Below are 10,000 nucleotides of genomic sequence, written 5' to 3'. Positions count from 1 at the left end.
GGAAGGAGGAAAGGAGAGGAAGGAGGAAGGGAGAGGAAGGAGGAAGGGAGAGGAAGGAGGAAGGGAGAGGAAGGAGGAAGGGAGAGAAAACAGAATAAAGAAGAGGGGGAGGAAAAAAAAGAGGAAGGAAAAATAAAGGAAAAAATGTAGGGAAAAGAGAAAAAGAGGAAATGGAAGGAAAAGATAAAAAAAATATAGACTAATAAAAAGAAAATAACGAGAAAAACAAGAAAAATATGAAAATAGAGAAAAATAAGAAAAAATAAGAAAATATTAAAGAGGAAAAAAGAAAAACTCGAAATGAAAAAGAAAATCCCCTCCCCCTTTCCCCTTTCCTCCCCCTCCCCCTATATCCTTCCCTCTCTTTTCCCCTCCCCCCTCCCCCCACACATTAAAGAAAATAAAAACAAGAGAAAAATATGAGAAAACAAAATGAAAAGAAAATCAAATTGGAATCCTCTCCCCCTAACTTCTCTCCCTTTCTCCCCTCCTCCCCTTCACCCTCTCACTACTCCCCTCTTTCCTCCCCTACCCCTGTTTCCACTCCTTCTCTCCCCTCCCCCTCTTTCCCTTCCCTCTCTCCCTTCCTCCCCTCCTCCCCTGCACCCTCTCACTACTCCCCCCTTCCTCCCCTACCCCAGCCTCCACCCCTTCTCTCCCCTCCCCCTTCTCCCCCATATTTCCCCATGTGTACAATTAATCACGTCTCGCTAATCACCTGGGGCAGTTAGAAGCCAACTACCCAATTACATCAACGCCCGTCAATTACCCTCCCCCCCTGCCCCCTACCCCCCTGCCCCCTCCTCTCCCCTTCCATTCCTTTCAAATCGTCAGCTTCCCTTAACTTCCCCTCTGTTCCCTTCCCCTCTCTATTCATTTGTCTTTTTCTTCCTTTCTCCTTTATCCCTTCCATTCCCTTTCCTTTCCTCCCCTTCCTTTCCCTTCCATTCATTTTCCTTCAGTTTCCTTCCCTTTCCTTTTCTGCCATTCAATTCTCTTCCATCCCTTCCATTCCCTTTCCTTCCCTTCAACTTTAACTTTCTCTTCCTTTCCTCCCCTTTGTCAACTACCCTTCGTTTCCCTTCCCTTTCCTTTCCTTCCATTCTATTCTCTTTTCTCCCTTCTCTCCCTTTTCCCTCCATTCCTCTTCCATTTACATCCAGTCTCATTTTCCTGTTCAATCCTCTTTTCCCTCGTTCATCTTTTCCTTTCTCATTTTCCTCTTCCTTCTCTTCACATTTCCCCTCATTCCCTTCCTTTCCCTCTCCCTTCCTCTTATTCCCTTCCCTTCTCACCCCCCTATCTCCCTCTCCTCCCTTCCCTTCCCCTCTCCCTCCCTCCCTCCCCTTTTTTTCCCCTTAAAAGCTGTGGTGTTGAAATCGTTGGGAAGTTTAGCGAAAAATATAATTAACTTTTTTTTCCTCCCTGACTTTTTCCTCTCTCTCTCTCTCTCTCTCTCTCTCTCTCTCTCTCTCTCTCTCTCTCTCTGGCTAACTGTGTGTGTGTGTGTGTGTGTGTGTGTGTGTGTGTGTGTGTGTACGAGTATGTATGTATGTCTGCCTCCTCCTCCTCCTCCTCCTCTTCCTCCTCCTCCTCCTCCTCCTCCTCCTCCTCTTTTGCAGTTAATCTTCCCCATAATCCTCCCTTGATCCTCCCCATCTGCCTCCCTACACACACACACACACACACACACACACACACACACACACACAAATGGAGGGATTTCAATATTTGTCGGTTTTTCATTTTATTTTTCTTCCTCTTTTCTTTTTTTTTCTTTTTTTTTATTTAGTTTTCCTCTTTTTCTTCCTTTATTTCCTTTTCCTTGTTTTCTTATTTGCTTTTCTTTTCTTTCTTCTTTCCTTTCTTCTCTCTTCTCATTTCGTCCCCTCTCATGACTTCTCCCTCCTCCTCCTCCTCCTCCTCCTCCTCCTCCTCTTCCTCCTCTTCCTCCTCCTCCTCTCCCCTCTTCATTTCCTTTCTTTCTTTATCCGTTGATTCGTTCCAGACCAGAAAAAACAGGAACGTAACATGTGTCGAGAGAGAGAGAGAGAGAGAGAGAGAGAGAGAGAGAGAGAGAGAGAGAGAGAGAGAGAGAGAGAGAGAGAGAGAGAGAGAGTTGGAATAAGAGAAATAGTCGAAATGTTAAAAAAAAAAACATCAAGAAACTCTCTCTCTCTCTCTCTCTCTCTCTCTCTCTCTCTCTCTCTCTCTCTCTCTCTCTCACACACACACACACACACACATGTACTCACCGTGTCCGCCGCTGTAAGGTTGATGCCCACACCGCCCGCTCGTGTAGACAGAAGGAAGACGAATATATCCGCGCTGTGGGGGAGGTGGGGAATAATAATAATAATAATAATAATAATAATAATAATAATAATAATAATAATGATAATAATAATGATGATGACAATGGTAGTAGTAGTAGTAGTAGAAGAGGAAGAAGAAGGAGAAGAAGAAGGAGAAGAAGAAGAAAAACAATAATAAGTGATTCTTCTATAACTATCTATCATTCTCTCTCTTCTTCCTTTCTCTATATTTTTTTTTTGCTTTCTTAGTTTCATTAAATCTTTTCATAAACACTTTTTCTCACATTTTTATATATATGCCATTTTTTTCATTTCTTAAGCTACTCTACATCAACACACACACACACACACACACACACACACACACACACACACACACACACACACACACACACCTTTCCCTTCCCTTCCTTTCTCTTTCTTTTCCTTCTCTTTTCTTTCCTTTTTTTCCCTTCCCTTGTCTACTTTCAAACACACACACACACACACACCTTTCCCTTCCCTCCCTTTCTCTTTCTTTTCCTTCTCTTTTCTATCCTTTTTTTCCCTTCCGTGGTCTACTTTCAAACACACACACACACACTCACACACACACTCACTCACCGGGTCTGGAAATCGGCAACCATGTCCCGACGGTCGGAGATCTTTGAGGAACCGTCCAACCGCATGAATTTGTGTTTACGATGCCACATATACTCCTGGGGAAGGGGGAAAGAGGGAGAGAAAATGTATTAGATCCATCAGGTACACATCCGAAATTGACCTCTTGGCCACTCTTTGTTATGGGAGCGGTGAGTAGCGGTCTCTCTCTCTCTCTCTCTCTCTCTCTCTCTCTCTCTCTCTCTCTCTCTCTCTCTCTCTCTCTCTCTCTCTCTTTGTTGCCCTGAGCCGTCTCCTTCGCTGCAAAAAATAATAATACATAAATAAATAGCGTCTCTCTATGTGTTCCTTTCCTTGAGTTCTCTCCTTTACGATCAAAAATCCCCCCATTACATTTAACTGCATTACCCATTAACGTCTCTCTATGTGTTCCTTTCCTTGAGTTCTCTCCTTAACGAAAAAAAAAAACATTACATTTAACTGCATCACCCATTAACGTTTCTATAAATTCTGTCCTATACGATAAAAAAAATCCCCCCATTACATTTTACTGCATCACCCATTAACGTTTCTATAAATTCTGTCCTATACGATAAAAAAAATCCCCCCATTACATTTTACTGCATTACCCATTAACGTGTCTATAAGCGTTCCCTTCCTTCAGTCGCTTCCTTCACTAACAAAAATACTCATAACACAATACTGCCCATTAACGTGTCTATAAGCGTTCCCTTCCTTCAGTCGCTTCCTTCACTAAAAAAAATACTCATAACACAATACTGCCCATTAACGTGGATCCATTAGGTAAACGCATTAGATGTTATTGTGTGGGTGTGTGCAATAGACATGCTTTCTTTACCGTAAAAAAATAATAATAAAACAACGCATTAGAATATCAGGCTATCTATTAACTTTACCTTAATAGACCTGTTATCTATATTCTGCCATTTCTTTTACCATTTTCATTCCCCCATAATGTTGACCACCCCCATTATCTATACCCATTAATATGACCACCCATTATCTATACCTATTATTTTACTACCTAACTTTTCTTTCCCTTCCTCGACCATTTTGCACCTTCCCTTCACCTCTCCCTCCCACCCCCACTGACCCCCCTCCACCCCCTCCACCCCTTATGACAGGTAACCACTAATAAGACACTAATTAATGGGCCGCAGGTGAGCTCAGGTGACCGCGCGAGTCTAATTAATACCCGGACAATCACCGCCTTATTGATCCCCGCGAGGACAGGTGTGTGTGTGTGTGTGTGTGTGTGTGTGTGTGTGTGTGTGTGTTTGTGTGTGTGTGTGTGTGTGTGTGTGTGTGTGTGTGTGTGTGTGTGTTATGTCTTCAAAGCCTTTTTTTTATTTAACAGAGAGAGAGAGAGAGAGAGAGAGAGAGAGAGAGAGAGAGAGAGAGAGAGAGAGAGAGAGAGAGCAAACCCGAGAGCGAGAGAGAGAAAACAACAGCTGAGGTTCTTCCGGGAGAGAGAGTGAGAGAAAAAAAAAGTGAGAGAATAAAGAGAGAAAGAGAAGGGGAAAAAGAGGGGAGGAAGGAAGAGGGGAACCATTTTATAGACGCCTCAATCCCCTTCAGTGGGATTTACCTGGTTTTAAGGGGGATTAGGAACACCTGAGACCTTACCCACTGACCCCCTTAACACCCTTTACCTCACCCCCCTTAAACCCCCCTTAAATCATTACTTTCCTTATTTTTTTTCTTTCTTTTCCTTATATTTTTTTTTCTCTATTTCCTGTTTGAGATTGAGAGATAGAGATAGAGAGAGAGAGAGAGAGAGAGAGAAACAAATTAAAAGAAGGGAAAGGAAATGAGAAAAGTTTGAGAGAGAGAGAGAGAGAGAGAGTGTGAGAGTGAGAGAAAGACAGGTGAGTGGCATTAACCAGGGAAACTTTACACCTGTGCCCCCTCTCTCTCTCTCTCTCTCTCTCTCTCTCTCTCTCTCTCTCTCTCTCTGTATCCTTTGATCTGATTCGCTAACCCACTAACCCCGACACACACACACACACACACACACACACACACACACACACACACACACAGAAGGGTTGGACACATACGCATGAACACACACACAACGAGTCTACATACATACATACAAACACCTACAAGAACACACACACACACACACACACACACACACACACACACACACACACACACCTGGCGGAACCTCACCTGGGCGAAACTAATTAAAAAACAAAATAGCAATTGCAAGCGTGTAAGCCACCTGGAGGAGGAGGAGGAGGAGGAGGAGGAGGAGGAGGAGGAGGAAGAGGAAGAGGAAGAGGAGGAGGAAGTAACAGCAAATGAAGACAATATATTTAAGGGAATGGAAAAAAAAGAAAAAAGAGGAAAAATTAAATGAAGAAAACACGACGAAAGAAGAAGAAAAGGAAGAAGAAAAAGAGGAAGAAGAACAAGGAAGAAAAAATAGGAATAGATCACTTATTTAAGATCGGAATTGACTTAGACAGAGTGTGAAGGAAAAGGGGAAATGATATAAAAGAGAGGAAAAGAAAGAAAAAAAATAGAAATAGAAGAAGAAATTGAAGAAAAGGAATACGAAGAAAAAGAAAAGGGAGCAGAAACAAAAAAGAAGAAAATGAAGAAAGAAATCAAAGAAAACACGAACTGAAAAAAAAAAGAATATATAGAAAAAGAAAAAAAAAGGAATAATAAAAAGCAAACAAACGAAAGTAGAAAAAATAATTAAAGGTAAAACTCCATAGACCAACTTCACCGTCAACCAATTAATAAGTCAACCAGGTAGAGGTGGTGGTGGTGGTGGAGGGAGCAGGTGAAGGGAAGGTGCAGGGGAGTGAAGGGTGATACCGGTAGATGAATGAAGAATGAAGGAGAGGAAGAAGAAGGGGAGGGAAAGAACAAAAGAAGAGGAAGGGAAGGAAGGAAGGGAAGGGATAAAAAAAAACAGAAGGGGAGAGGGAAAGAAAGGAGGGAAGGAAAGGGGGAGGAAGGGAGTGAAAGAAAGAGAGGGGAAGAAGGAAAGGAGAATGAAGTGGATGGAAGGGAAGCAGAAAAGGCGAGGGAGGGAAAAAGAAAGGAAGGAAAGGAAGGAATGGAGAAAGAATGGGAGAAAGAAGGAAGGAAAGAGAAAAAATGGGAGGGAGGGAAAGAAAGGAAGGGAAAGAAGAGGAAAGAAGGGAAGAAAATAGAAGTGGTGAATAGAGAGAGAGAGAGAAAGGGAAGAAAGAAGGAAGGAGGAATGAAAGAAATGAAATGGAAGAGGAAAACAGAAAGGGAAAGGCAGGAAATAAAGAAAGAGGAAGAAGAAATGAAGAAAAGAAGAAAAGAAGGAAAAGATACAGAAAAGGGAAAAAGGAATGAAGAATAAAAGAGAAAAGTAAAGAAAAGTACAGAAAGGAAGGGAAGGAAATAAAGAACGAAAGGGGAAGAAAAAGAAAAACAGAGGAGGAGGAGGAGGAGGAGGAGGAGGAGAAAATTGAAGAAAAAGAGGAGGAAGAGGAGGTTAAGGGATAGGAAAAATGGAAAAGAATCTATTCTCTATCTATCAATCTATCTATCTACCTCCCTCCCTACCTCTCTATCTCTCTATCTATCTACCCATCATTAGCCCATCACTTACTAAGGAAACCAAGCTTGCAGTGAAGGGGAGGAAAGGGAAACGATAAGGGAAGATTAAAGAAGAGGGGAGATTAGGCGAGGGGAGATCAGAGGAGGGGATTTAACTCCACTAATCCACACACAGAGATGAAGGTGATTTATATCTTGCAAAGTGATGGGATTGAAGGGATTAACTCCATATTAATAAGGATTGTGAAGGGGAGGGGAAGGGGGGAAGGAAGGAAGGAAGGAAGGAAGTGGGCAGAGGGGAGAGGAAGGGAAGGAGTGATAGAAGGCTGATTAGGTTGATAAATGATGTTATTCTAGTCTTTCCGAAGCTAAAGACGTTATCCTAATTAATGTAGCAGTAGTAGTAGTAGTAGTAGTAGTAGTAGTAGTAGTAGTAGAAGAAGTAGAAGTTCCTCCCTATAGACCAGACAGCCGGATTCGTCAAGCCCTTTACAAGACTACTGTTGGTAAGTCCTCTGGTAACCCCATCTACTCTGAGCGTTCTTGATTAGTAGAAGTAGTAGAAGTAGTAGTAGTAGTAGTAGTAGTAGAAGTTCCTCCCTATAGACCAGACAGCCGGATTCGTCAAGCCATTTACAAGTCCTCTGGTAACCCCATCCACTGTGAACGTTCTTGATCTCTAGGCGGCCAAGGAACGTTCGTAGTGGACAGATTCACCATAAGCCTTACCAATGCCATGTCTTGTAGGTGGCGTGATGATTGCGGCCACACGGGAAGAGAGGTGAAGGAAAAGGGACTGAAGAGGAGGAAGAGGAGGACACCTTTTCACACCTGGACTTCCGGGCGCTAATTAAATCCGTGCCCGGCCCAGGCACGGCGAGGCTACCTGGCGGGCACTTCCGGATTACGGGGGTGGGTGGGGATGGGGGGGCAGACTCTCTCTCTCTCTCTCTCTCTCTCTCTCTCTCTCTCTCTCTCTCTCTCTCTCTCTCTCTCTCTCTCTCTCTCGGTGATGACCAGTCAGAATCATCACCGTCATCAATTTGGTGATGTAATGGTGATGAATGGAGGGTTGACACACATCCGTGGTGCAGTGGTTAGCGCGCTCGCCTCATAGCCAAGAGGTCCCGGGTTTGAATCCCAAGCGGAATGGAGACTGATCACTTCGTCCCCTTGTGCAACACTGGCCTGGGTACGGGTGTCGGGTGCCATTCTGGGTTGTGTCCCGCCCCGGGTGTGTGTAGATGGAAGGTTTGAGCCGTGCCCAGAGACCCGTCACTTGTGGGCAGCGAAGTCAGTCTGTGAAGTCAGTTTGGGCGGGGCCCGCTCGGGGAGTCCCCTGGCCATAGCGCTTAGTTCACGTATACAGAACATCTGATACACACTTTCAAACAGTACGTAGCTGACACACCAGGGAGGGAGTGATGTTCCAGGGGCGATGCGGCAGTGCTGGGAAGAGGTTCGGCCCCACCCAAACGAACTTCAAATTTGTGTCGGGCTAGAGTGCGGGGCCTGACCAAAGTGAATATACGCCCTAGGCATTACTGCACAAACTCAGCCCCCCTCCCCCCCGCCCCATCTCTCCCTCACTCATATATAAGGGGCTCAGGGACAGCCGGAAACGCTAGGGCCGCTAATCACTAATACCTTCACCTATTTCTCACCTGACCGAGAAAAATCCAGGTAAATATTGATTAGGGAATGCCAACTCGTTACCCGACCCCCCTCTTCCCTTTCCTGTCTTTCCCTCACTTCCCCTCTCTCTCTCTCTCTCTCTATCTCTCTCTCTCTTAGCTCATTTTTCTGTTTAATTCTCTTTTTCCTTTTCCCTTTCCTTCTCTTCTCTACGCAGCCTCTCTCTCTCTCTCTCTCTCTCTCTCTCTCTCTCTCTCTCTCTCTCTCTCTCTCTCCTTTTTCGTCTCCATTATTTCCCTTCCTATTCCTCTTTCCAAACTCTTCATTTTCCTTTCCCTCTTTTCCTCTCTTTTTCAGCCTATTTTCCCCTTCTTTTCCCCTGTATTTTTTTCCTTAGTTTCCCACTCACACATTTTTTTCCTCCTCTCATCTCTCTCTCCCCTCTTTCCTTTCTCCTGTCCCCTCTCTTTCTCCACCCTTCTTCATCTTTCCTTCTTTTCCTTCTTTTCCTTTTCTCCTTGTTATTCCTTCTCTTTTTCTCCCTCTCCTTCGGTAACCCTTTCTCTATCCCTTCTATTTCCCTTGTCTCTTCCTCTCTTCCTCCTTCTCCTTCTCTACCTAACGCTTCAATTTCAAACTTCATTCTGTTCTATTCCCCTTTTCTTCCTTCCTTCCTTCCTTCCTCCTTTTCCTTCTTTCTTTAACGCCTCAATCTCAAACCTCATTCAATTTAATTCCCTCTTTCTTCCTCCTCCTCCTCTTCTTCTTCCTCTTCTTCCTCCTCCTCCTCCATTTTCTTTTGAGACTCTGCTTTGTTGACATAAGATTAAATGATTGAGTCTTGCATGTTCTCATTCTGCTATAACTCTCTCTCTCTCTCTCTCTCTCTCTCTCTCTCTCTCTCTCTCTCTCTCTCTCTCTCTCACCTGTACCTCACCTGCACGCGTGTTTATTGACGTTGTTACATAAACGTTCTAATTTAAAAAACGTTTGATCCCAACACGGTGTAATTTGGGCGGTGGCGGTGGTGGTGGTGGTGGTGGTATTGAAGGGATTAAGAAGTGGTTGGTTTGGTTCGATTACAGTTATTTCAAGGCTGTTATTGGTGACGGGGGGGGGGGGGGGAGTTGCAAAAATTGGGTTAACCGTGTGTGTGTGTGTGTGTGTGTGTGTGTGTGTGTGTGTGTGTGTGTGTGTGTGTGTGTGTGTGTGTGTGTGTGTGTGTGTGTGTGTGTGTGTGTGTGTGTGTGTGTGTGTGTGTGTGTGTGTGTGTGTGTGATTAACTGACTAATTGACTGACTGACTGACTGGCTAAATCTCTCTCTCTCTCTCTCTCTCTCTCTCTCTCTCTCTCTCTCTCTCTCTCTCTCTCTATCCCTTAATTCCGGCCGCCCTTGATCCTATTTCTTTTCTCTCCATTTACGAAGAGAGAGAGAGAGAGAGAGAGAGAGAGAGAGAGCATGCCAACACACTATAAAACCGAGATTACCTCCCAAACATCCTTTTCCTCCCTCTCTCCCTTTCCTCTCCCCCTCCCTTCCTTCCTCCCTTTCCTCTCCCTCCCTTGAAGGTAATTGGCTATCCCTTACCTTTCCCTCCCTTAAACAGTTTACAGGAGGGAGGGAGGAAAGGAGGAAGGGAGGGGAGGGAAAGAGGAAGGAAGGAAATAAAAGAGAAATGAAGGAAATGAAAGGAAAGGAAATAAAAGAGAAGAAAAGGGAAATAAGAGGAAGGAAGGAAGGAAGGAAGGAAGGAAAAAAGGAACACAAAGATTAAAGAACGAAAGAGGGAAAGAATAAAGAGAAGGAAAGAAGGAAGGTAGAAAAAGAGAAGAGAGGAAGGAAGAAAGGAAGAAAAAGAGAGGAAAGAAAGAA

The 10,000-nt window shown here is 44.1% G+C and overlaps 1 protein-coding gene across 1 annotated transcript in view; it reads right to left on the bottom strand.

The window, feature by feature from the left end:
• LOC126981933 (chromatin-remodeling ATPase INO80-like) overlaps nt 1-10,000 on the bottom strand; it is a gene marked incomplete at its 3' end in the record, with an annotated part of 46,913 nt that overhangs the window by 11,293 nt on the left and 25,620 nt on the right. Inside the window, 2 exon segments of the mRNA XM_050833614.1 lie at nt 2,256-2,328; nt 2,919-3,013. Of these exon segments, the coding sequence (XP_050689571.1) occupies nt 2,256-2,328; nt 2,919-3,013 (168 nt within the window).

Source organism: Eriocheir sinensis, chromosome 49, assembly GCF_024679095.1.
Source record: "Eriocheir sinensis breed Jianghai 21 chromosome 49, ASM2467909v1, whole genome shotgun sequence".
Lineage (NCBI taxonomy): Eukaryota > Metazoa > Arthropoda > Malacostraca > Decapoda > Varunidae > Eriocheir > Eriocheir sinensis.
This window is presented reverse-complemented; position numbering and strand designations above follow the sequence as displayed.